Raw genomic sequence first — 27,500 nt, 5'->3', positions numbered from 1 at the left:
GATTAGCGGGTGTAATTTGCTCCATGTCTAATAGGAGCTGGTGGATTTGTGTGAGTTGAGGCTCAGGCTATGGGATCAGCTCCTGTTGTTTAATCCTGGAATGACACGTTTTATTCACCGGCATGCTGATTAGCCATACAGAGCGGGCCGATGTGAGACGTGTCTGGCCTTCACTGATAGATGTGCTTGTTTAAAGGCGAAATCTTACGCCATAACATGGGGGATGTACACCTTCACACTCTTTGTGTGGCACGCTATGCTCCTCCAGTTAAACACTTCCCATGTGCATGTCGTCGCTGTTACGTGAGGAACCAATACATTGTGTGAATGTTTTATGATGACTTCACCAATGTAAATGATCCCAAAAAACTTAGAATGTATTAAAATCTTGTAACATTAACCCTTAGAACCCGCAAAATGTGTAGTTAACTTCTAGCCTTCATAACTTCAAAACAGTTTAACCTACAGACATGATCCACCGTTATTACTCATAATAACCAATAGAATGAATCACCATCAAAATTCTTACACTTTCAGCTCACAGACACTCCAGAGTAACAATTAATGAAATGGTATCTAAGGTGCTACTTGTTTTCAAGATCTCTATAAACAGAACTTTACAAAATTTTGCAGGCACTAGGTAAAGGTTTGATAAAAAATGATCCAAATTCATAAAAATATCAAAATTCTTTCAGCACTTGCATGTCAAATAATGACATATCTGAGTAGCCCAGGGTCTCCTGAAAAAAACTACATATGGCATGTGTGACTGTCTCATGTAAATACTTCATGATTGAAATTGCAATTGACTCAAATACCAAACAATTACCCCAAATTACCCTAAGGTTATAAGGGTTAATGTACATTAGAGTTAAGGACATCTTTTCCACCTCCTATAAAGTTACTATTTTGGTTTCTTATAACAGCAACTATGTGTGGCTTTACAGAGTTATACTGTAAGTTAACACCTCAGTTCACCATGTTCTCCTCCACTGTCTCTTGACATTCTTCACCACAAGGCGGCCCAAGTTAATGTAATTTATTGTCATTAGCCTCTCAACACTTGAGAGAAATGTGGCACTCAAACACTTCTGATACCCAGATTTGCAATATACTCCTAGTCAGTATACAGCATTACATACATACTAGCATATCTATGAAAAGGGAAGTGTCTGGCTACTAGTGCATGAAGTGGCTAGGGTAAGACTGCAGGAATGAAAAGGAACATACCTAGTCTTAAAAGTCTAGAATTATTGTCATTTTGCTATTCTATCAAAATACAATTGTAATATGGACATAATTAATTACAAATTTATATATTAATTACAGTTACATTATATATATACCGCTTCTGATCTGCACTTCCGAACTTTTCCATTTTCAATATCAATACTGTTTCAATATCAAGAAATTGCAAAAGACTTTTTTTTTTTTTCCTTTTTTGAAAACAAGATTGTGTTCTCAACCATAACTTTTCCATCAAATTTGGATCATAATAATATCCTGCCTTTTCTCTTTACAGACACAAATGTGGTTGTTTTTATTCTCCTCTGTTTCTGGTAGCAGTATGTCATGTATTGACATAGTGTCTTGAAATAATGACATTTTCTCCATGTCATTAATTCAAGGTACCAAGCCAAATGTTGGCTTGGTACCTTGAATTAATGACATGTGTTCTTGAAATATTGCTCAATAATTATGTATTTTTAAAAATATGGACAGATTTTTAAAATATAACATTTTCCTGAAATATTGACTTGGTCTCTCAAAATAGTGACTTATGTTTGTCAAATATTGACTTTGTATCTTAAACTAATTACGTATTTCTCAAAATATTAACTTAATATCTTGAAGTCATTACTTTTTATTTGAAATATTGACCTGCTATCTCAAAATAATAACTTATTTTCTCAAAATATTGACTTAATGTCTTGAAATAATGACATACTTTCTTGAAGTTTTGAGATAAATTGGAATAATCGGTAACTAAATTTACTTAAAGTAATTATTATTATAGTAAGTCATTATTTTGACACAGTAAGTTGTTATTTTGAGAAAATAAGTAATTATTCCGACCTAGAAAGTCATTATTTCAAGAAAATAAGTCAATTTCAAGTTACTAAGTCAATAACCTGAGAAAATAAGTCATTATTTTGAGATACTCTGGCAGAAACAGAGAAGATGGAAAAACAAAAGCATGAGTGATTTCCTCTCCTCTACCTGGCAGAAATGGGCTTCCATGGCTATGAGCTATGAAATAATTAAACAAAATTACAACATGCTTTTGATCTTACTGGCGATACCGTCTCAGCTTTAAGTAATTAGCATATTATTTTTGTTCTAGAAAACCTGTATGTGACCACAAATGCAGAAGAAAAGCATTGTTTTTGCTTCTTGTTCCCTGAGTTGTGCATTTATTAAGAGCTTTCACTCTGAGCCCTCCTGCTGGGAGTGTGTCCTGAGGAAGTCTTTATGATGCTCTGTGGTGGTAGATCTTTTGCATTAGTAACTCCTTTCCTTGCAGAGTTTATAGGTTGTGCTCTTAAGTCCATGTTTGTTGTTTTATCTCATCCCGCCTCAGTAGGCCTGAGTGTCCTGCAGTGATCCCTATCCAGCTCGGAGCCCGGAGTGTGTGAGCGCATGTGTGTGTATATATATGTGTGTGTGTTTACCTTTACTGTGAAGTCTGGACTCAGGTCCGGCTCTCTCAGCAGTGCATTTCTCACTCCAGTGCTCCTCCAGATGGCTTGTATCTTTAGCAGTGCTCCCCGCCCCTCACCTCCCCACATCAGCTTTCCCTCTCTCTCTCCCTCTCTCTCTCTCTCTCTCTCTCTCTCTCTCTCTTCACGCCTCACCTCCTGCAAGGCGAAGCTCAGCCACCCCTTAATGTTCAACACGCTTCCCGTGCCAAGCCTGCCGACCCGCTAGCCTTTGGGAATATTTATGAGTACTTAATAGTTAAGCGGAGACTCATTGCTTGTGCTTTGTATACACTTAACATAGTAATGATGGCATGATTAGCACCACCGACACGACACTGTCATTAATTATTGAAAAATTCAGATATTTGCACAATAAAAGAAAACACCTAGGAGTACATTTAGAGAAGAAAAGTGAAATTAATTTATTAATAGAATCCAATAGTTTAACATATATGTATGTATGCAAGTGTTTCCAAAAAAAACAGTACCCTTCATTTACATTTAATTTCCAGTCAAAACAGCCATTAAATACAAGTTATTCATTTTTCACTGTCAGGGGGAAAAAAGCAGAAAACACATTGTCACTATCCAATATAATAACAACATGCATCACTATTTTTTCCACATCATTTGAGCACAGCAGCTGTCCTTTACATTGTGTCAACATTTCATGATGAATGACCAATAGAAAAGATCTGAAAAAAAAAACTTTTATCACTGTTTTCATTCTTTGTCAGGAGACTTGCTTTGAGTTTTTCAAAGAAATCTGGAGGAATACTTTTTCACACCTCCAAAGTTCAGTCTTAGAAGTTGGTTGCATTTCCTGCTTCTAACAGTCCAAGTATGAAGGGTGGGACATTTGCATTTACTGTATTTAAATATATATGGGTTAGTTGCACACAGTGCATTTTTTTCATTTTCAAGTCCATTATTTTCCTATTAAACAATGTAATAAATACATGACATACAGTAAACAAAACAGTGACAAACAAACAAACAAAACAAACAGTAAGCAAAAGCTTTGGCGCCACGGTCAAGTGACGTTATGTTGATTTCCTAAGTTCAAAGAAGTTAACATATCATCTCCAAAAAATAAGAACCTATGACGTGCAAAAGTTATGGTACATTTTTTCCCCCAATTTGTTAAACTCAACAATACATGGAAACTGTGCAGTAAAACCTTTGTGCTTAAATTCTGATTCTCAAACATCACATGGCAAATATATTAAAATAATAATTATATGAATAATTTATAATAAAATAAATAATAATATAATAATAATTTCCTTAAACTATTAAATGTTCCTCTCTGAAATTTTACATGTCCTATATTCCACATTCTCAGAGCTTGTCTTGCGCACAAATCTAAAGATACAAAAACTGATCAATCCAAGTGAGGTTTCGGTTTTTGGTCTCAAGAGTTTACTGTTTTTGTAACAAAACAAGATTAAATCCAAATTTCACTGTAACTTCATTACATGTCATTCTGAATTTTACATGTAGTAAAAAAACTAATGGGTCCTGTACAAAATTTCATCATCACGTCATTGAGTGGGTTTATATAAATATCCAGACTATTCTGAGCCTTTTTGGCAATATACATCTGTCAGTTTTACACTAAAGACAATATAATGGCAGGTTAAGGAATCCATCATTACATTTTATAAAAGCTGGAGCTTTGACGTTGGGGGCCTGAGTGTTCTGGTAGTGTTATTATTCTTCAGCCGCAGTGAAATCTATTTGTGCATGCTGAATAATAATCATTAGCCTAACTTGAGTATCCATAATTACTGAATTGAGTTGCTACTTTCCTTAGCAACCGCTAACCATGCCATTTGGCCAACAAAAACACCAAAAATCACCAAGCCCTAGAGCTACATTTTGACGCTCTCTGATCTTACCTGAACCTCCGCAGCTGCAAGTTTGATGTGACAGTCAAAGTCGAGTTGAAATGGAGGTGATGCTGTGAGTTCATGGTCTCCAGAACCTCTTATTCACATTACAGATCCCCTGTCCACTGCCTGCTCCATCTCCAGCTTCATAATTATGCATATGAATCACATTTGCTCAAAATATTCTCTGTGCAGAGTGCATATATTTATGCATGTATGCCGACGTGGAATGGATTAAGGTTAAATGAAGCAGAATCTACCTCACAGTGCTGTGCTCGGAATTACAGCAGAGTTTAATTGAAATTACTGCTAGAAAATAGTTCACATTGTGTATATTAATACATGTAAATTGTGTATGCTGTTTGCATCACTTTATATTGAGCTAGGGTTTTATTTTATACCCTGAGGTTCACTTAAGCAGTTTGCATAGTTTCATGTACCAAAAACAGTCCCAATACATTTTTACAAGACCATTTTCCAAACTCCCATTACCCTTTACGATTAAACTGCCTGTTTTTCTTTCTGTGTCTTTAAGAGTACTGTGCAGAACTCAGAGGCCACCCTTCTTCAGTACAAGTCATTCCTTTTTTTAGCATCAGAAATAAAGCCGAAAACATTTCACAGAAGCCTTAACAACTAAACATATCATTTTTCAGTATTTAGTGTGCCCAAACTTTCTCTTTATTACAGCTTCTGGTCTTTTCAAAAGACTTGCTTTCAGTTTCTCAAAGAAATCTGCAGGGATGTTTTTACATACCTCTAAAGTTCAGTCTTAGAAGGTGGTTACATTTTTTGGTTCAAGTAACCCCAATTACAAATTGAGACTACACATCCTTTCAGTGGATTTTATCAGAGCTGAATTCGAATTTTCTCAATAACTCTAACCACACAACCCCTTTTACAACCCCCAAATAAGTATTAATACATTCTCTATGCCTTACACTAATTAATGTACGACTTTAAAATGAATAGAGTCAAACCTAACTCAGAATGACATCTGTAAGTGAGTAATGTGGGACCTCAACATTCCTGAAAGCTGCTGGTTCTGAAAAATTCAGTGGATGTGCCATGCTGTTTCTTGTCTGCGGCGGCACAGAAGGTGTTCACACTAGAGGAAAGTATGAAAGAAAGGAAACAGTCATCGGCGTATTGCTACAGCCTGCACGCTGCACACGATTCAAGATGATTTACAGCACTGTACGTAAATGCATCAGGAATTTATGGCTAACTTAATTAGACGGCATAAAACTGAATTATGGTAATGGCCAGGGACACTGGAACAATAGCGCTTGGTTGCTCATTTCCATAATTCTATAAACTGCTCTCTTTCTCTCTCTCTCTCTCTCCCTCTCTCTGTGGTGTTATTTACTACATCTGCATTGTACAAGTTGCGTAAAGCCCCTACTATGTGACCTTATTTTATTAGCCACTACAGTCACCTTTTCCTCCATATCCTTCCTATTATTTTCTCTAAGGTCAAATAAAACGGTAGTTTTGATAACTTTAATAGACTGTAATTATTACTTTGTCACCTTAGCAGTTAATCTGGCAGCTCAATCTAATCGCTCAGGGCCTGGCAGTTGTATAAACTGTTTAATTAATCAAATATAAAACCCATTTATAGCATGTTATCTCTTTCTATCAGAACATATTCTGCTGGCACTGTAGCAGAAACTCAGGTGGGCCACTGATGAAGTGAGTATCCACATCTGTCTACAAATTAGCAAAGCAATGCTATGCTAATTGAATGGAATGCTTTCAAAAGCATTACAGCAAAAAAACAAAACAAAAAAAAAAAAAAAAAAATCCCAAATATCCTCAGATGCCTCTCTCAGTTTGTCTGGCTATTTGCGAGGCTGGATTTTAATCAAATGAAGGCTGTTGATAGTCACCTCTGAGCAAGCTGCGATCACGTCCTCCTGTTACTAATTGGAGCCACAAGTCAAGCTAATTCCACCATCTGCCAGACTAATGCAGAAATTTTGCCTTTTTTGGGGGCCGTTCCAAACACCACGGTTCAAAGCTGTGATACCCTAAATGCTAAATGGCATCCTTGATAATGTACATATGCCACTGTTTGGTGGCGAGGTTGCTGAGTGCCTTCAATCAAGCAAGCAAACATTGACATTAGGCTAAAACAGCAAAGCAAACCAACCAATAAGAATGCAGTGCTAAGGATTTGCCAAAAGTGAAGGTCTATTTTTCAGCTGTATATCTAATGTTATTAATAGCTGGGGTTAGCCTACCCGGCACAGTGACGAGCACATGAATCTTTAAACCTTTCAAAGCCAGACCGAGCTGTCAGATGGTGTCGATAGCGGTTGAGAAATACCGTTTTGAGGTGGTCCACAAAAAGGCCTGAACATTTGACTCTCTGCATTCAACTATCTCGAGTCACGCTGTCAGACTTGTCTTTGAGGAATGTTGCCAGATGAGCCCCACTGTCATTTCTTAAAGAATAAAGAGGGCCTGGCTTCATAGGATCCTGGCTGTTCAGCAAGCTCACTGAAAGGAGAAGAGGGGGATTGGTCTAACATTTGAAGGCTAAACTCAGCAGATGTTTCTTATGTGCTGTGCTCCATTTCTGAATACAAATCGCCCAGTGTTCATACGTGATCGTCAAGAAGATTCTCGGAAACCCTTGTGTTTCTTCCGCGAACCCTGCCGCTGCTCTCCTAAATAAGGCATGTCCAAGTTCTCGTGAGAGGTCTAGGCAATTACATTCCTGGAGAGATGCACCATGCAGAGTTCAGCATTTTCCTGCCTCTGAAATATCTGATTTAACTCATCAGCTAATTATCAAGCCCCTTAATTAGATGAACCAGGTGTTTCAGAGCAGAGAAAACTCAACTGTAAAAGTTCTGTAACCCTCCAGCACTGGAACTGATGACTCCAACAAGGTTCTACCTGGCGCTTTTTCTTTGGGAGTAGACACTTATGCAAATGCACTTGCAGGATTTCCATTATAAATGCATTATTTAAATGCATTCTTTTCATCCTCTTTTTGTCCCTCAGCAGCCATTAGCAGGCCTTCCTTAGCCTCTCTGCTGGCAGTCACCTAATGTTGGCAGTGGGTCCTTGCCCCCCAACTGGTGATTTATCGACGAGAGTGGGGAAGCTATGAAGCCCACTTTGTGACAGCTCGGAGCTTTTAAAATTGAGCACGTCATTGGGCTGATGAATTGCTGCAGGTTGGGCTCACCCAGTGGCACAATACGTCAACGTCGGCGCTTATGAGGGACCCTGCGGTCCAGGAGCATCAACCACGACAGGGGATAGATGAGCTCCGGCCTCGCAGTCTCTCGTCCTGAATTCGGAAAGATTACATTGAACGTGAAAGGCCCCGAAAGGGACCAGACGCGGGACTGATTAAGCAAACGCATTTTGAAAGGCATTAAATTTGAAGGGGTTGCTAAACAGCTAACCGCTCTTCTGAACTTGATGTTTTCCCAGTGAAGGGGGACAAATGCCTTTCCTAAGCAAATGCACTGTCAAATTTGTCCAACCTGTCATTTCGCGTTTCAAGAGTAGTTAATTTAACGGGACCACATATATCAACATTACCTGGTCCCAGTGCCTTATCTGTTCTCCGTCACTTCCCTCTGGCAAGTACAGACCTGGCACAATGCTTACATTACTACAGAACTGCATTAATTTCAAGCAGCAACTCTAGCAAAGTTAGCCACTAATCTACCTGGAATTTCCACCTGAACACCTGTTTTCTAGCCTGGGGGTAATAGATACACCTCCAGTGAAACCACAGTAGAACCGCAGAAGCCATCAATAACAGTCTAGATCCTGTGATTAAATAGGCCAGAGCTTGACTGGGTCTCTGACTCCTCACTGGATGACTAAAATTACAGCACATGTGGAGTCCCAGCGGGAGACAGATCAACGGTAGCATCAATCAGAGTAAAAGGAAAAAACGAGCAGGCCTCCGTCATTAATTGTGCCTGGATTGCGCTGAAACACAATTAGAGCAGCGGAAATTAGGCCATGCATGCTGCAACATGGAAGGGTCACGCTAGCTTTCATATGTCATGTAACTTTATGTAGAAGAGTGTGGAGATGTTAGCAAATCAGGGTTGAGCTAGCTACTCATTAACTTTGATTGCCTTCATGCTTTTTTTAACTTTACACAAAGAAATGCCCTGAACTGGGCTGTTTTACACAGATGATGTTCTGAGCAGTGTTGTGATGTGGTTTTGCCAGATGGGGGGGGGTGACTCGCATAATAAATTAGGGGGCAGGTTTACTGAGAGAGGTGCTACTACCAACACTTTGCACTGGTGGGAATGGCCAGTTTACTACAGTTTATCTACCAAGAACTTACATGCAAACTAATGTAGGCAAATTGTATATTTGTGAGCATAATCTCTTGGTTACACATAGTACATCAAAGAATGGCTGTGACATTTCTGCCATGCGCACACATAAACGTCAGTGTACAGAAGCCACAGCTTGCAGAATTGCAGAGTGAGAGTTGCAATATGTGCTTTTTATGATTGTTTAGAAAAGAAAACTGCAGTTTGCAAAACTGAAAATTCAGGCAAAACTTCTCATTGACAGTGTTGTTAAATATACCCATATGCATTTATAGGAGACGGAAGCTCTTATAAATGCATGTGCAATGAGACAAAAGTGCAAGAGAGCATCGACTGCCCCTTCGAACTCGTTATAGATACTAAGAGGCTATTAAGTCAATTGCGACGGCTACCTTTCAGTACTAAAATTGAGGCATAAAGGCAGCTGTCACAACATAATACATTTACGAAATTAGTAAACTTACTAATCAACTAATGTCTGATTGGTATTATTACTCGATTGGTCAAGGGCATTTTCTTCAGCTTCCTGAGCTTGTACTATTCCGTGCTTTTGACTGGCTAAGGGTGGTGCACTGAATGTTATTGAGGGTTGGAATCCTCAGGGTGCTGTGAACACTGAGCGGCTGAGGCCACAAATTCTGGCTGTTGTATGATGTATAAATTGGTATTCATTTTTTCGACCCTCCAGCTAGTTTCACAGACTAAAAAAGGTACAGATTTCAATCAGTTTCTTCTTTTTTTGCTCATGGTAATTGGTAGGGTGGAGCCCCAGCCTCCATAACAGATGAAACATCCCTAGTTCTGAACGGGGTAATTTTACACAGGGAAATGTTCCCAACAGGCTAAAGACCTTGTTTCAGCGATGAGGAGTGAACCTATTTTGACGTTATCTAATAACTAATCAAAAAGAGCCTCAAATCTTACAGATTTAGATACGGATTTCATGATCTAAGCATCCATCCCTGTTTTTGATTCTACCCGTCTTTGGTCTGTCATAACACAAGCTAAACTTCTCGAGATGTGACGACGCAGGCATCAAAAAATTTCCTGAGTGCTACATGTGTCTGTTCCTAGTTTAGTTGTTTGAATGTCTGCTTTAAGGCCCCTGTGTTATTATCCTACCACAAAAGTGTATGTTCAGTTCACGCTCAGTCTACTCAATTAAGCCTCCACGTTGCCATATTTACACAAGACATCACAGTGCGTCTGTCGCATCAAGCAAGCGCAAATAATTCGCTAATTAGCCTAATTGGCAACTGTACAGGCCTCCGTATACCGAGTCAAGGGAACTGCCCAGGGAATGGAGAGAGGCAGAAGGCTTTCCGTCTTGTCCATTAGGAGTCCCAAGAGAGTGTCTCAGCAGAATCGTGTCCAAATCACTGCACCGTGACAGTGTGCTTGTCGCTTAGATTGTCCACATGGCTAGCTTTAGGTGACCGCCAGAACACAGGCGAAGAGAATGGATGATCTGGTTTTAAACAACAGTGCATTCTGACCACACAATCTGATTGGTTGAAAAGCCTTATAATATCTGATTACAGCATGGTTGTTTTTTTTAACCACACCTGTATCACTCCTCTCAACATTGGTTGCTAAGTAACAACATTTCTTTACTTTTCAAAAACTGTTGTATTAAAAGTAATAAAACACTGGAGGATGCGTGTTTTCGCAAATAAAAGCACAGCTGGGAAATCTACCGCGACCAAACCAGCCATGATGTTATTTACAGCAATTCTCAATGATGCTCTTGATCCACAGGAGACTTTAAGTTAATAATTGAGGAAATAGTACAATCTTACTTTGTACTTGTTGGTTGTACGTGTTGGTTTAAGGAAAAAAAGGCTAAGCGCTTGTTTGGATTGGAAATAGAGGTAAGTGTACAGTATGACTGTGACTGAAGTTAAGTGCCAAATTTGGTAGCATTAGTAGTCTGGTGTATCACAGCCATGCATCTGTGTTTTTTTTTAATAACATGGGTCAAAATTGCTCATTTGTGGGCTTAAAAGAACCGCAGCAATTTTGGCTGTGGATGGATTCCTCTCATTTTAAAACCTCTCAGCACAGTTTCCACCAACTTTAGGTTTCCACCAACAAGGTTTTAAAATGCTCTGATTCATTGGTCACGAAATTCTCTTCCTGGACATTTACCTTTGTGTTGGTTTCACTTTCCACCCAAATCTAACACACCTGATGCATCTAACCAAGAATTTCTAAAGAGAATAATTAGATTGATCACATGGGGTCGATTAAGGTTGGAGCTACAGCAGGAAGATAGATATCCCAGAGGAGAGTTGGTCACAAGTGATCTAATAAGCATTAATCATAATAAATATTATTACAGCTCTAAAAATACTCTGTATGAGTCTGTATGCTTATTAGGATTAAATGAATGCAACTATTAATTATGTTAATTTAACATACATTATTATTATTATTATTATTATTACTATTATTATTATAAAACAATAACATTATAATAATACAATGTAAATATATTTTTGTTGTAGCATTCTGGACAGGTTACTTGTACAACAACAATAAAAATAACAATAATAATAATGATACTTAGCATCTTATTATTTCTGTTATATTAAACCTAGACCACATATCCATAGTAGGTAACATGGCTTAAAATTTACACAGACAATGGCAGTCAGTCTAAAGTCAATAAGATAAACAGAGAAATGATAATCACCTGTTTTCATCTCAGCTAACATTACAACGCATCTTTTCCCCCCTAGTATCTTTTAGCTGGGAAACAGAGTTTGTTAAGAGTTATTTAGCTGATACCAAACATAATACATTCACTAAATGATGCTAACAGTTTCATTACATTAAATCTGTATGAAAAGAGTGTAAAATAAAAGTGAGCTATTGTTTATATTCTTTTATGCATGCTATATGCTGTAGCTATGCTTTGTACTATCTGCTGAGCAGTGAGGTGCTTCTCTTCTGGTGTGCAGTACCATTTAGACAGCCACAGTAGTCTTTATAATCTAGTCTTTGGACTAGAGATATAAGAAACTGACTACAATGGAATATACAGTTTCTACATTGACATCTGGTGGAGTACAGAGTTCAGTAATCTCAAGTTTTATTCAATATGGGAATGTACAATGTTGGAGATTAGCTAATTTGCATATCAAAAATCCTTGTTTACTATTTGATTTCTTACACTTCCAAGAACGGACTCATCCCTATTAATAATAATACTTACTATTACTGCATTTTCATCTTTTTTTGTTGAAGCTGGGGTGCGTCCAGACTCACTGCACAGGCATGAATGGTCAGTATTAAAGAAATCTGGCTTGAGTTTAATAGAAAGGACATCCATGCAGAGCAGTGCTTATTTTACTGTGTATAAACTTCATTTCTTTTGGAGACATTTTCGAAATGGCAAATGTCCCATCTGGGCAAACGGCAGATCTGTCTGTTACCCAGAGCAGCCAGATTTTAATGGTGGCACGTTTATTAAGTCTCCACAACTTGACTGAAGGGTTTATGCTTTACGGCCTGAGCCTGGGCTTCATATAGCGTTGCGGCCCATTGGTTCAGGCTCACTGTAGCTATAATGAAATCTAAATCACAGCGGCTAATTGGGTTCAATCAGAGAAAATGCAGTGAGCTGAGAATGAAGACAGTCGTTGTTCCGTTGCCTTGGGTGAATGGAGAGCAGATTTCCAGCGTGTGGATTTTAACAACTACTAATTTCCTTCCTTTCTTCCTTTCTTCCTCTCAGCTGTACAGTTCATTTGACTTTGGACGAAAGTGGCAGCTCGTTCATGAGCGAGTGACCCCCAACCGCTTCTACTGGTATGTGTCACTGCCCCAGTCACACCATGATGCAGATTCACACTTGCCAAAGTGACCCATTCTCATGCACCATAAACACATACTGCTGCAAACAGCTGAACAGGCAGGACAGTGACTATTTAGCTTTTGCCCATTACTGACCCGCATTTAGTCACAGCAAGGTCCACTTCGTCTTCAGTGTCACATTCTTAGCGTAAGGGAAATCTTCTCCTGCACATTTTCATAGCTGTCACTCATTTATCATACACTTTTACAAAACAGATCTCACAGAAAAGCAGGAAAATGTTTGGGAATAACTGTGTAAAACACATTTAGCTGATAAAGGTTCCACTTGTAGTGAATAACTATGAGTAAAATGGACAAAACTGTTCATGTTGAGAAAAACAGTGAGCCGTGACTTACAAATAGGCAAAAATAGGCGGAAACTGTTGCATTACCAATTCAGTCTGCCTTCCCTGACTCGCCTCATTCTGCAGATGTTTGTGCATGACTTCACTCAACTGCTGGAAACACGCAATGATTTTCCAAGCCGTAAAGAATGAGTCATAGACTAGAGACAGAGAAACAGAGAGAGACACAGAGAGTTTGATAGAGAGAAACAGAGAAAGAGAGAGAAACAGAGAAACATGAAACCTGAGAAAGCCTGTTACACACTATACAGCCCAAAGTATGTGTTTCAGCCACGCCCATGGCTAACAGGTGTGAAAAATCAAACACACAGCCATGTAATCTCTATAGACAAACACTGGGAGTGGAAAGAGTCATACTGAAGAGTCCAATGATTTTAAACATGACACTGTCAAACGATGCCGCCTTTGCCACAAGCCAGTTCATGAAATTTCTGCCTTGCTAGATCTGCCGCAGTCAACTGTAAGTGCTCTCATTGTGAAATGGAAGCATCTAGGAGTAACAACAGCTCAGCCTTGAAGTGGTATGCCAGGCAAACTCACAGAGTGGGGCCAGAGAGTGCTGAACCATCTACTGCAAGAAAAATCACCTCTGTCAAATCACTTACTACAGAGTTCCAAACTGCTTCTGGAAGCAACATCAGCACAAGAACTGTGCATTAGGAGCTTCATGGAATGGATTTTCGTGGCCGAGCAGCTGCACACAAGCCTAAAATCACTGCGCAATGCCATAGTCGGCTGGAGTACACCACCACCACTGGAAACATATTCTCTAGAGTGATAAACCACTTCACTGTCTGACTGTATGATGGATGAATCTGGGTTTGGTGGATGCCAGGAAAATGCTACCTATACTGTAATGCAAAGTGCTGACAGTAAAGTTTGGTGGAGGAGGGATGATGGGGCTGTTTTTCAGGGTCTTTTGGGTCCTTTAGTTCCAGTGTGGGGTAATGTTATTGCTACAGCATACAGAGACATTATCCAATTGTAGATAATTATATGCTTCCAACTTTGGGCCAGGCCCTTTCCTGTTCCAAATTGACTACCCTGTGCAAAAAGTGAGCTCCATAAAGAGGTGGTTTAAAGAGTTTGATGTGGGGGAGAACCAGTGGCCTGCACAGAGCTCTAATCTCAATCCCACTGAATACCTTTGGGATAAACTGGAACTGTTTGCAAGCCAGGTTTTCTCATCCAACATCACAAATGCCCTTGTGACTGAATGGACACAATTTTCCACGAATGCACTCCAAAAATCCATATTAATACCCATAGTTTTGGAATGGTATGTTCAACAAGCTCATATAGGTGTGATGGTTAGCTGTCCACAGACATTCGGTCATATAGTGTATATATACAGTTGCATGCAAAGGTTTAAACAGAAATATGTTACATTCAGCAAATAAACAGTAATTGTGTATGTAAATGTGCAGAAGAGTGTTCTCTGCTAAAAAAAGGGAGAGAGAGGTTAAAAGAGCTTGAAAAGGGGAGACACAGTGAGAAAGGACTTTGGGTAACTATTGGTAACTATCATCCTTTGTAGATGATTAATAAACTCTTAACAGTATCACTGACACATCAATGAAGTAGCAGTAGTGAATAATCTTAATGCACTGAAGGAAATATCTTGATGTACTGTTGATACATTACTCACTTTTAGCAGATTTATTGTTGATATGTTACTATGTGTAGACTTAAAATGTTACTTCCATTACATAAATCCTACCCAACTGTACCTAAAACCTAATTCTAACCCTAGCACTAATCCTAACTCTAACCTTAACATCAACCAAAACCTAATCTTAACCCACACCCTGGTCCTAATCCTAACCTAACTTTAACCTCAACCCAAAACCTAATCCTAACCCTCACCCTGGCCATAATCTTAACTCTGACCTTAACCAAAACCTAATCCAGTTAATCTGCAGGTACAGAATGGTGTGAGCAGTGTGTTTATCACAGTTTGTTGAGGATGCTGAGATGCGTCTGTATTAGACCTGTTACATGTTCAGTGACCTCTCAGCTTCACATCTACAGATATGAAATTGGAGCCTCCAAATAAAATGAAATACACTGAATTCCATCCATCATCTAAACCGCTTATCCTTCTGGGTCGCGGTGGGGTGCTGGAGCCTATCCCAGCTGTCATTGGGCGGAAGGCAGAATTCACCCTGGACAGGTCGCCAGTCCATCGCACACTGAATTATTATTATAAAAACATTTGATTTCTGCAGTTTATTAAAAGTCTCTTGATAATCTACTGAATGTATTCACTGATGCTACATCACTGATATGTTGTTGATATGTTACTGAGAGTCTATTAAGCATGTATTTCATCTAAAAAGGACCACTAAATAAAGTGTCACCGGAGTTTGATAAAGAGAAACAGATAAAGAGAGAATATGGAATGAAAGAGAGAGAGGTTGAGAGAGAGCTACAGAAAGGGAGAAAGAGAAAGAGAAAGAGAGAGAGAGAGAGAATGTATAAGTACATCAGTCTGTGAAGTGGAATGTGTAATAAGGTGGGCTGTAGCACTCTGGTCACGGAGCCCCTCGGGTCTTTTCCCTCTTGCAAGAAGTGCGCCGTCATCACAAACACAGGATAGCAATAATATACAGAGACAGCAGCCTCCGCCTGCAATATACAGCATCAAAAGTTTACACACACCTGATTCACGGATGTTATTAATAATATCAAAGATATTTAGTTAAAATGTGTAAAAAAAAATAAAAATAAAAAACCTTCTATGAGTAAGCTTGTCCAAACTTTTGGGTGGTAGCAGCTACACGCTGTTTGACTGTGAGCTCAGCTAAGACTGATGTGTATTGCCTTTCTGATAAGTCAGCTAATACTGAAGTCCAGTTTATTGGGTTTGGCAAAAAACACCAATATGTTCAAAAAGTACTAATATGTACAGGCTTAAAGGATTATGTTCATATGCAAGTCTTATAACATGTTTATGTTGGCCAACAAAATTCTATGCACAGAACAATCAAATACATGTTGCAGACTCAGAAAATGCAGAAAACACTTTCATCAATATGACTATATCTGAACTACATTTTACAAACCCTCTGCAAATTCCAAAAATACTTTTCCACATGACTTGGTTAATGCATCAAAAAGCTTCCACACAGAAGGTTATTGCATTAAATGGTTATAAAGACATTGTCTGATGCAGGAGACCTTGATTTACAACAGTTTTAAGATTTTGGCCCAAAACATATATATATATATATATATATATATATATATATATATATATATATACATACATATATATATATATATATATATATACACACACATATTATATATATATAAGAATAGCTCAATCACTTTGCATTGAAGTCTGTGTACTTACTGAATAATGAATAATAAGCCTTAGAATGTAACAAGCCTGAGATTTTAAAGGGTTGATAAATATTCATATTGGTTGCACACTAGTAACAGCATATTAAATCTTGCTGTAACTTAAGTTTTATCTTAGGTTTGCTGTAAACAGTATATACTGTCAGTTTTGTGTGTTTATCATATGTTGTGGTTACTGCACACTGGACACAGCTAACCTCACTCTAAACTCTATTCCAAGACATTCAATGGAAAGAAACTTTCAGCATCATTTAGTGAATTTATCATGTTTGGTGTTAACTAACTCTTCACAAAGATGTACGAAGTAAAATAATAATGTGAATGTAGGTTGACTGAAGTAACACATGAAATTTGTTTGCTTTTCTTAAACACTAGATTGACTATATTTCTCAGTGTAAACTTCAAGTCACGGCAGCTACCAGTGATTTCTGTGCTGTCGTTCTGCGTTTAAGTCAATGCAGTTATGGCAAAACGCTGAGTGGCACGCTGTTAGTGATTATACAAACTGAGCAGTGCTGTACATTGCCAAGTGCCACTGAATGTGCACCTTCGTTAAAAACAATGGTGTCAAATTTTTGGATGTCATTCAATGCAGCACACCGGTGAGCGGAACTTTTACACTGCAATGATGAGATGCTGCAAAAAAATAAATGAATAAAAAAAAACAATCTTTGGAAAATATGTGGCAGATTGTGCCATGTTCATGTCTGTTGTGAAATCACTTACAACTACAAGCAAAAGTTTAAACACCTCCAGTGACATGATATGTTTTGTTGAAAATAGGTAACACATTCTCCACAGGAAACACGCTTAAATGCGTACTTTTTTTTCCAAATTTTAGCTCACAATTTTAACTATGTTTAACATAATGGGGGAAAAAAGACATAAAATATAAAAAGTGACATCATTTTTGGACTGGCCACATTTTTTGTTTTGTTTAATGTTAAATTCAGCAAATAATGAGTAACTGCACATTAAAACGTTTAGACGTGTTTTCTCTGTAGAAGATGTGTTCATTTATTTTCACTTAGAAAATCAACAAAACGTACTTTGACCGTCCTTTGTACAAAAGATTCACTGGTGATATTGCTACAATGCAAGAAAGGGATGTGTTTGTGTTTTTTTTATTTATTATTTTTTCTAAAAATGAGGTAATGAAACCAAAAACAAGCCCTTGGCACAACAGCGGAAGTGCTATGCTTTGAAATGATCAGACTAACAAGGTGTGTTTTTGCTTTGTTTGTATTTCACTACTGCCACGTTCCCTGATTTTGATACAAAATTTCAGACACTTCCAGGACTTGTAGGCTATCTTTGGTCACCTTCAGTGTTCTAAGGCTGGCTGTACATGGCGAAACTTTCATGCAACTTCAGGTCATATACTCACTGAGAACTTAGAAATACTAAAGTAATACTGTGTAGGGCCTCCCTTTGCTCTCAAAACAGTCTCAATTCTTCATGACATGGATACCACAAGATGTTGGAAACATTTCTTTGAGATTCTGGTCCATGTTGAAATGATTGCGTCGTGCAATTCCTGCAAAATTTTGTGTGTTCTGTTGAATTCCGATCCAGTGAGTGGGAAAACACTGATCTCATTATGTTCATGAAACCAGATTGAGATTGACTTGCTTTGTGATTTGGTGCATTACCATGCTGGAAGTAGCCATTAGAAGATGGTAAACTGTGGCCATGAAGAGATGCACATGGTCAACAACAGTACTCAAAATAGCTGTGACATTTAAGTGATGATTGATTGAAATTAATGGGCCCAACGTGTGCCAAGAAAACATTCCCCACACCATTACACCACCTCCACCAGCCTGGACTGGTGACACAAGGCAAAGTAAACTCTGTTTTGAGACTGTTTTGCATGAAAATCCCAGGAGATCAGCAGTTATGGAAATACTCAAACCAGCCCATCTGGCACCAACAATCATGCCACGGTCGAAATCACAATTTTTCCCTCATTCTGATGGTTCATGTAACTTCATGTAACATTAGCTGAAGCTGCTGGCCCACATCTGCATGATTTTATGAACTGCTGCCACATGATTAGCTGATCAGATAACAGCAAGAATACATAGGTGTACAGGTGGTCCTAATATGGTGCTCAGTGAGTGTGTGTCTACACATACATAGGACACATAAATGCTCATTTGCGGTTGTAATAAATTATGATTTAAATTACAGACAACCTTCTCAGTATTCTTGATGTAGGGCTCTAACTCACAATGCAGGATTTCTGCTTATCCAGCTAATTTTAAGATTAGTTTGATCTAATGCTGATGGCAGTGAAGGCAGTGTTGCTTTATTATGGTCATAAAAGCTTTGCTGTCTTCCTATTTAGGTAGTATGATTTCTTTTTCCTTCTTTGGCACTGTCTGTCATAAATGTCACGATTTCACGTGGACAAGGACATGGATTAATCACAGCCTGAGTATCTAAATCTGGATTAATCATAACCTGAGTAACTAAACCTGCAAGTATCACAGTCTGAGTATCTAAACCTAGATTAATCATAGTCTGAGCATCTAAACCTGGATTCATCACAGCCTGAGCATCTAAAACTGGATTAATCACAGTCTGAGTACCTAAATCTGGATTAATCACATCCTGGGCATATAAACCTGGATTAATCACATCCTGAGCATATAAACCTGGTTTAATCAAAGCCTGAGTAACTAAACCCAGAATAATCACAGCCTGAGCATCTAAACCTGGATTAATCACAGCCTGAGCATCTAAACCTGGATTAATCACAGCCTGAGTATCAAACTTGGATTAATCACAGCCTGAGCATCTAAACCCAGATTAATCACAGCCTGAGCATCTAAAATTGGATTAATCACAGCCTGAGCACCTAATGCTGGATTAATCACAGCCTGAGTATCTAAACCTGGATTATTAAACAGCCTGAGCATCTAAACTTGGATTACTCACAGCCTGAGTATCTAATGCTGGATTAAATCACAGTCTGAGTATCTAAGCCTGGATTAATCACAGCCTGGGCATCTAAACTTGGACTAATCACAGCCTGAGCATCTAAACCTGGATTAATCACAGCCTGAGAATCTAAACCTGGATCAAATGCAGTCTGAGTAACTAAACCTGAATTATTCACAGCTTGAGTATCTAAGCTTGGATTAATCACAGCCTGAGTATCTAAACCTGGATTAATCACAGCCTGGGCATCTAAACTTGGACTAATCACAGCCTGAGTATCTAAACCTGGATCAAATGCAGTCTGAGTAACTAAACCTAAATTATTCACAGTTTGAGTATCTAAACTTGGATTAATCACAGCCTGAGTATCTAAACCTGGATTAATCACAGTCTGAGTATCTAAACCTGGATTAATCACAGCCTGAGTATCTAAACCTGGATTAATCACAGCCTGAGTATCTAAACCTGGATTAATCACAGCCTGAGCATCTAAACCTGGATTACTCACAGCGTGAGCAACTAAATCTGGATTACTCTCAGCCTGAGCATCTAAGATTGGATTAATCACAGCCTGAGTATCTAATGCTGGATTAAATCACAGTCTGAGTATCTAAGCCTGGATTAATCACAGCCTGGGCATCTAAACTTGGACTAATCACAGCCTGAGCATCTAAACTTGGACTAATCACAGCCTGAGAATCTAAACCTGGATCAAATGCAGTCTGAGTACCTAAACCTGAATTATTCACAGCTTGAGTATCTAAGCTTGGATTAATCACAGCCTGAGTATCTAAACCTGGATTACTCACAGCCTGAGCATCTAGACCTGGATTACTCACAGCTTGAGCATCTAAATCTGGATTACTCTCAGCCTGAGCATCTAAACCTGGATTACTCACAGCCTGAGCATCTAAACCTCGATTACTCACAGACTGAGCATCTAAACCTGGATTACTCACAGCCTGAGCATCTAAACCTGAATTGATCACAGCTTGAGGACCTAAACCTAGATTATCAGAGTAAATAGATAACCAATGTTGAGACAGAGTTTAGCTTAGAGAATCCAATACTACACTCGTCCCACTTGAATTGAATAAATCTCATCATCTCAGAGCTACTAAAGTGCAGTGATGATGGATGGAGCCACTAACAGCCACAGGGGAGTTGTTTTGGAAGTGTTTCAGCAGAAATGAAGCAGACACAAACACAAAGCAGGTGTTATTATCATTTACACACACAGAGACACACACTAAAAGCAGGCACTATCACTCGCTTTTCCAATTATACTCTCTCCTCTCACTCTCTCTCTCTCACACACCACACACACACACACACTCAGACAGAGGTGTTGAGGAGTACTCCTCTCTCTGTTGTGATAAACAACAGTGCAATTCCATTTCCCCATCATGAGACATTTGGGGAAATGACAGCACATAAAGAGGGGCAGTGCAGTTTTATTGCGGCTGCAGCAACAGAGCTGGAATAAGATGTGTATAAGTGTGTGTGTGTGTGTGTGTGTGTGTGTGTGTGTGTGTGTGTGTAGGTCAGTGAGCGGTCTGGACAGAGACGCTGATCTGGTGCACATGGAGGCTCACACTGCAGATGGCCGTGAGTAACACCTACTCTACAGCTGTATACTCACTGACTTAGTTACCTTCAGCACTTACTACAGTCTGTCTGTTCATTCATTCATTCATTCATTCATTCATTTTCTCATTCAATCATTCACCCATTCTTACTCTATTCTTTCTTTCATTTGTGTACTATTTCATTTTTCATTTAATTCATTTAATTCACTCATTCACTATTATTCATGATGAAATGAATTATATTACAATTCATTTGCTCTTTTTCATTTATTGGCAATAGTTTTCTTTGCTTTCCCTTTCACTCATTCATTAATTCATTTGCTCTTCCTGTCTTTTTCTTTCTTTCATTTGCTTTTTTGTCTTTTTGACATTAATCCATTCATTTTCTAGTTTTACTTTTTCTTTCATCCATTCATTCATTAATTCATTCATTCACAGTTTCTTTCATTGTCTTTTTCATTCATTCATATATGCTATAGCTTTTTTCTTTTTCTTTTAATTTCTTACTTTTTTCTTTCGTGCGATCATTTGAACTTTTTTTATTCATTTATACTTTCTTTTTCATCAGTTCATTCGTTTGTTTATGCATTCATTCATTTTTTTTTCATTTTTGTTACTTTTTTCTTTGTCTTTCATCCATTCATTCATTCATCCATTCATTCATCCATTCATTCATTCATCAAGTTTTATTCTTTCTCTCATTTCTTTTTTCTTTTATTTATTAATTAATTGCTTTTTTCATTCATTCATTTATGCTATTGCCTTTTTCTTTATCATTCATTCATTTGCCATGTCTTTCTTTCTTCATTTCATTAAATTATCCATTCAATTATTTGCTAATACCTTCATTCTTTCATTCCTTTTTGTTCATTTGTCACCATTCATTCACTGTTCCATTCTTATTCATGCTTTCCTCAATTCTTTCACTATTCCTTTCCTACTTTTACATATACTTTGATACACAAACTTAACTTGATAATTCACACATTTAAAATGATTATATTAAGATCTAATTAACTGCATATTTAAGCTTTTACTGTGGAGAGAAAATGACTCAGTTTAAAAGGCCTCCCATATGCAAATTCACCTTCAGATCTGAGGAACTGTTACACATCACTGTCAAAAGTAAAACAATGAACAACAAAACACGCATCTCCTTTTTTCTGACTTGTAATTTTCTACACTATTTGAGCACAACAGCTGTCCTTTACTTTGTGTGAACATTTCATGATGAACGGGAAAAAAATTGCATTGAAAGTTACATTGAAAGTAAATAATGCTTCTGTCCTGTAACATTATCATCTTGGAGATACTTGTTTTTCTTTGGCAGTGTCAGTATTAAAACATTATTAAATGCTATGCTTTTACTTTTGACAATTACATTTTAGTGCAAGTTATTGGCAATTTGGTACTTCAGTATCTCAGCTTAATGTTTTATATTTGAATTTCATTTTTAACAGAATAACAACGTTTCTGTGCTCAAGCCAAGGAAATATAGGAGCATCACCTGTATTTACCACAGCCGCCTCTTCCATCTCTCTCCCTTAATGTCTTTAATAGCACTCTGCCATCTCCTCTTCCCATGCTTCTTCTTCTCCTCCCATTACCTTCATACTTTTTCTCTCTCTTCTCCCTGACCTGCCCCTCACCTGCTTTTCTTTTTTCCATCCCACAGAACTTCACTCCAACCTTGGAAACTCTTTTTCTCTAACTTCTCTCTCTCTCTGTCTTTCTGTCCTTCATCTCACTCTCCCACCTTTCCCTTCCTTCAATCCCTTCCCCTCTCGCCCTGGTGTTAGAGGAAGGGAGAAAAAGTGGCAATCCCCTCTTCCAATTACGGAAGAGGATGAGAGTCAATAAAGCTGGCGGATGGATTCCGGGGGTTGAGGGAGGGGTAAAGCTGGACCCTGAGGCTGTAGACTGGATTACCTTGATGATAAATGCAGTGCGTGATCGCTTATTAATACCAGCCCGGGCCTGCAAGCCCCCTCATCCCACCTGTTTAATGTCAACCTCATAACTCTAGATGTCATTATCACTCAAGGCCCTCCATACGTTAACCTGACTGTAGAGTTGAATAGAGCAGGATCGGTAAAGAAGCTTATAGAGAAAGGCAGGGTTTTGGATGGAATAAAGTGTTTTCTACATGAAGTGTACAGTGGATCCTTTCCTTTCCTTTATAGAGGGGGAGAATGTTTATTTTTGTTCTTTCTTTTTTAATTTACTCTTCTTATTAATTACTAGAGGTTACATGATGGCACTTTATCTTTTCCAATATAAAACAAACCTTTTAATATCTGCTGATATTCACACAGATACAGATCTGATACAGATTTTTTCTTTAAATACTACTAAGCTTTAAAATGACCTAGGTCCCACTTTTCATTGTAACTGTAATAACTGCGCAGTTACACATTAACAACACATGCAACAACAATGTAACTAGTGTATTCACTGTTACAGATGAATTATAGTAGTACAGCTTATGAAAATACATGTGTATCAATTTCAGTGTTTACTCATTTATTTAAAAAAGGGTCTGTTGATAGCATGCTGCTATGAATTGTTACATCAACTTCAAATTATAATAAAACACCTCCTTAAAAATGCGATCAGTTATAAGTTTAGAACCTCCACTATGTTCGCTGTTCAAATTACAGCATGCTTTATCACCAGCAGTAACTGTGACTCCGAAGGGTTTAGAGTGGTTTCTATTTACAGCACATTAAAGTAGCGATTCCCTATCCCAGCACTGGAGAATCAATGCCCTGCACACTTTAGTGCTTTCTTTGCTCTTACAACCCCAATTCAACCTACTGGCTAATTATTAGCTTCTTCATAAGTTCCTGAATTAGGCATGAACTTTCTTGGACTTACAGTACAGTAAGGTACACTACTGTGTTAATGTTTGGAATCAATGATCAGCAGTATTCCAATAATAAAGCAATAAGCCGCGAGAGGCCATGCGTTACTGCGATTTTATCATGGGAAGGGAGTTGTTAGGGACAACACAAAGCGGACTCCCTTCCCTGTGATAAAATTGCAGTGACGCACGGCCTCAAGCGCCCCAATGCTTTTATAAAACAGCTGCCGACGTGAAATACACACATTTTCAGAAAATAATTTAAGTTATTGTTAATAATAATCAACATAAACAACATTCGGTCACCCATTGCAGTATATTTCATTTCATTAATTTTTTAACTTTTTGTGCTATAACAATGAACATTTGATAATACAGCACTGTTTAATGCAAAATCTTTCGCTTTATAAGTACTTTTTAGTCACCAAATTACCACTGCGAGTCTTATTTAGCACCAATCCAGCGGCGCTCCTCTTCTCATGCTGTGGCTGAATCTCAAATGGCTCCCTGCTCCCTACATAGTGCACTACATAGGAATTTAAATACTGGATGTTGCACCCCAACAGTGAATAATATAGTTAAGATAGTCATTTGGGACTCAGACACATCCATACTCGATAAATGATGCACTATTTGGCTGTAAAGGCTAGAATTTCTAAAGTTTCATAGCTAGCACACTATTTAGGGAATACGGAGCCGTTTGGGATTCAGCCTGGGTTTGATGCTACTTCTGACTGAAACACAGACATTTGAAGCATGTTGTCCATTCAAGTGACATTTTTAGAAGTTTATACTGTCATTTTTACAGTTAATCATACCGTAAATACTTTAATTCAAGTCTGTAATATTAATGATGGAGTTGTTTAGGCTGTTTGCTATCTTTTAGCCTGTTAGCTAGCTGACTAACGCAGTTCTAGTTAAGAACATAAGTCGCCGGCACCTCAGTTTAAACAAAAACGGGTTCTTACTACACTCGGTGGCCCATCCGAGCAACGCGAGAGTCAAAGACTATTCCATTAATACCACAAGGGTTTTTTTTGTGTCGTGATGCAGTAATACAGAGTTCAGTTGTTGTGAGGTGGTCATAGGTGTGCGTATATTGTGGATTTTACAACGGCTTCGAATGCGTCCCAACCAATTCAGATCTGTTTTATAAAGTACAGTAAGGTACACTACTGTGTAAAAGGTTGGAATCAATGATTAACAGTATTTCAACAATATACAATAAAATCAATTTAGTTGCAGATAAACGTATGAGATCTAATATGCTAGTTCAATTACTAGAAATCTAGGATACTGTAAAGCTAAAGAAATTGTAGATGTTTCCAGGATGAAAAACAGAGCTGTAGGTGGTTCAAAAATGAATAAAAAATCTGTTGAGCATCGAGAATCAGAATGTCTTGTATTCCAGATTGTGATCAAATCCTGAGACACATAACAGATATAGCACATCGGCAACATATTTTTTTTTTTTACTTTTTTTGCATAATTTGGAAACTCGAGTTATCCTTAGCATTGGGTTAAAATTTCATGATGAATGCACCAACAGTAAAGGTCCAAAATCACTTGGAAAAAAAATCCTGTTGCATTAACCTGCATTATAATTTAAAACTTTTTCTTCAGTAGCAACAGTATTATTTATCATTTATCACCACTTCCTGTTGTCCACAAGACATTTGAAACACTGAATAAAACATCTAGAAATACACTGAATACCCTGTGGTGGTGCATGTCGTGTGTTGCTATTGTGGTGCACATGCTGCACTAACATCTGTTTGTATGTTTCCACTTGGCTTCCCACAGAATGTCAGTATATGACGTGCAGGGCCCAGGCTTGTTCAGAATCCAGCAGGACATTTCCATTTCCCAGCTACATTGAAACCAACTCGCTGGTGGTTCAGGACGACTACATTGTTATTCAGGTAGGAACAAATAAGCTCACATGTTGTTTGCTTTGCGAGATACGCTGCTGAGGTTTGGTGTCCATATGAGTGGTCCATATGTTTAGTGTTGCATGCAGCGCAAATCAAGAATTTACATATGTTTCAAATGCGTCAGTGCACAAGCACGCATGTCTTCAGTGGTGGAATTTATTATGGTTAATTAGGGTATGTGTAAATACGGTCTGTGTATTAATGAGGTTTTTCCCTGTGATTTGAAGTGCACTGGATTTTTTGCGTGAATAAAGCTAACGTGCATTTAAGATAGAAACATGTTGTCCGCACTCTTCATCTCTACGCTAAAGGATCAAAAGGGCCTGCAGAAGCCAGAGTTGTGTTTTTATTATCATCCCAAACTGCAGATAAAAATAGCTGCTTAGTCATGGTTTCATATGGTCCCACACTGCTGACTGCTTAGTCATGCCTTTATATTGCTGATTGCTTAGTTATGGTTTTGTAATTCCATATTGCTGCTGATTTCGTCATAGTTTCATATGGCTCCATATTGCTTTCTGTTTAGTTAACGTTTCTAATATCTTGTCTCCATCTGTTTAGATGCAGATTATACAACCATTTTAAATGCAGATTCTCTTTAGCCATATATTCATACATTATGTATAAAAATTAAATTCTCAGTGGTTCTTGGCTTTGATGTGGTATAGAACATTTACGTTAGGTGGAGTTTCTTTAAACTTTAATAACATCTCATCTATATAGGTGGTTCTTTAAAGAACCATCATTTGAAAGTGATTCTACAGTGTCATCACCCCAAAGAACTCTTTCTGACACCTTTATTTTTAATAGTACTACTCCCATAAAGGAAAGCTATGGGATTTATAGCCCAAAAAAGTTTCTTTTGATCAATTTCATTTAATAGTTTTCCAAACAGAAGCCAGCCTTTGAGAACATTACCAAGGGAAAAGTTTATGTACTGGAATTTAGTAGCTTGGAAAAGTTTTGCCAAGACAATGCTTCTGTAGAATGGACACCTTACTTTCTTTACTATTTAAAGATCATTTGTGGCAATGTGTTGAAGCTGTGCTTAAGACATGGGTTTGTAAATTGGAATAGATTCACTATTGGCACTGCCAATTTAGTTCAAGGCAAAGCTTAATCCATGTTTGGGAAACTGGCTGATTAAGTAACAGACATCATAAAGGAAATGAATCAATTAACTCTACCAAACCAAACGTCTCACCAGGAACGCTGGTTTAACTCATTAAATTCTTTTTCCAGAGGGGTTAGGACACATGGTGGTCATGGCGAAGGTCAATGTTGGCCATAGCAAAATGGATCAGCGTGCGGAATTTGAGCTTTGTATGAGCTACTGTGCTTTCTATCACTATATTAAAAAAGCACAATGCTGACTTTATTGTTGGATGCATTTTGATAGTTCCTGAGTGAGTGTGCAACCTAATACAGAGATCAGTAAGAGTTTATTATCGGTTTGCTTAATCAGAGCAACAATAAACAACTATTGTTCTCATTCATGCGTTTTTATTTTTGTTTTGTTTTTTGTTGCTCTAAAAGGTAGTTTGTGACTATAAAAATCTATTTATTTTCACCTTTGTTATATCAAGTTTTTATATGTCATTAAAAAAAGAATAGTGATATTGGAATACTAGTATTGGCAGATAATTGCTTAAAAATCAAC

The 27,500-nt window shown here is 38.0% G+C and overlaps 1 protein-coding gene across 1 annotated transcript in view; it reads left to right on the top strand.

The window, feature by feature from the left end:
* Positions 1-27,500, top strand: part of sorcs3 (sortilin related VPS10 domain containing receptor 3) — a 366,544-nt gene that overhangs the window by 239,932 nt on the left and 99,112 nt on the right. The window contains exons 5-7 of the mRNA XM_036557300.1: positions 12,659-12,732; positions 20,998-21,062; positions 25,710-25,828. Of these exons, the coding sequence (XP_036413193.1) occupies positions 12,659-12,732; positions 20,998-21,062; positions 25,710-25,828 (258 nt within the window). The remainder of the gene's footprint in view (positions 1-12,658; positions 12,733-20,997; positions 21,063-25,709; positions 25,829-27,500) is intronic.

The sequence above is a fragment of the Colossoma macropomum genome, unplaced genomic scaffold, assembly GCF_904425465.1.
Source record: "Colossoma macropomum unplaced genomic scaffold, Colossoma_macropomum, whole genome shotgun sequence".
NCBI lineage: Eukaryota > Metazoa > Chordata > Actinopteri > Characiformes > Serrasalmidae > Colossoma > Colossoma macropomum.
Note: the sequence above shows the minus strand (reverse complement) of the source record. Positions and strands in the feature narration are given on the sequence as shown.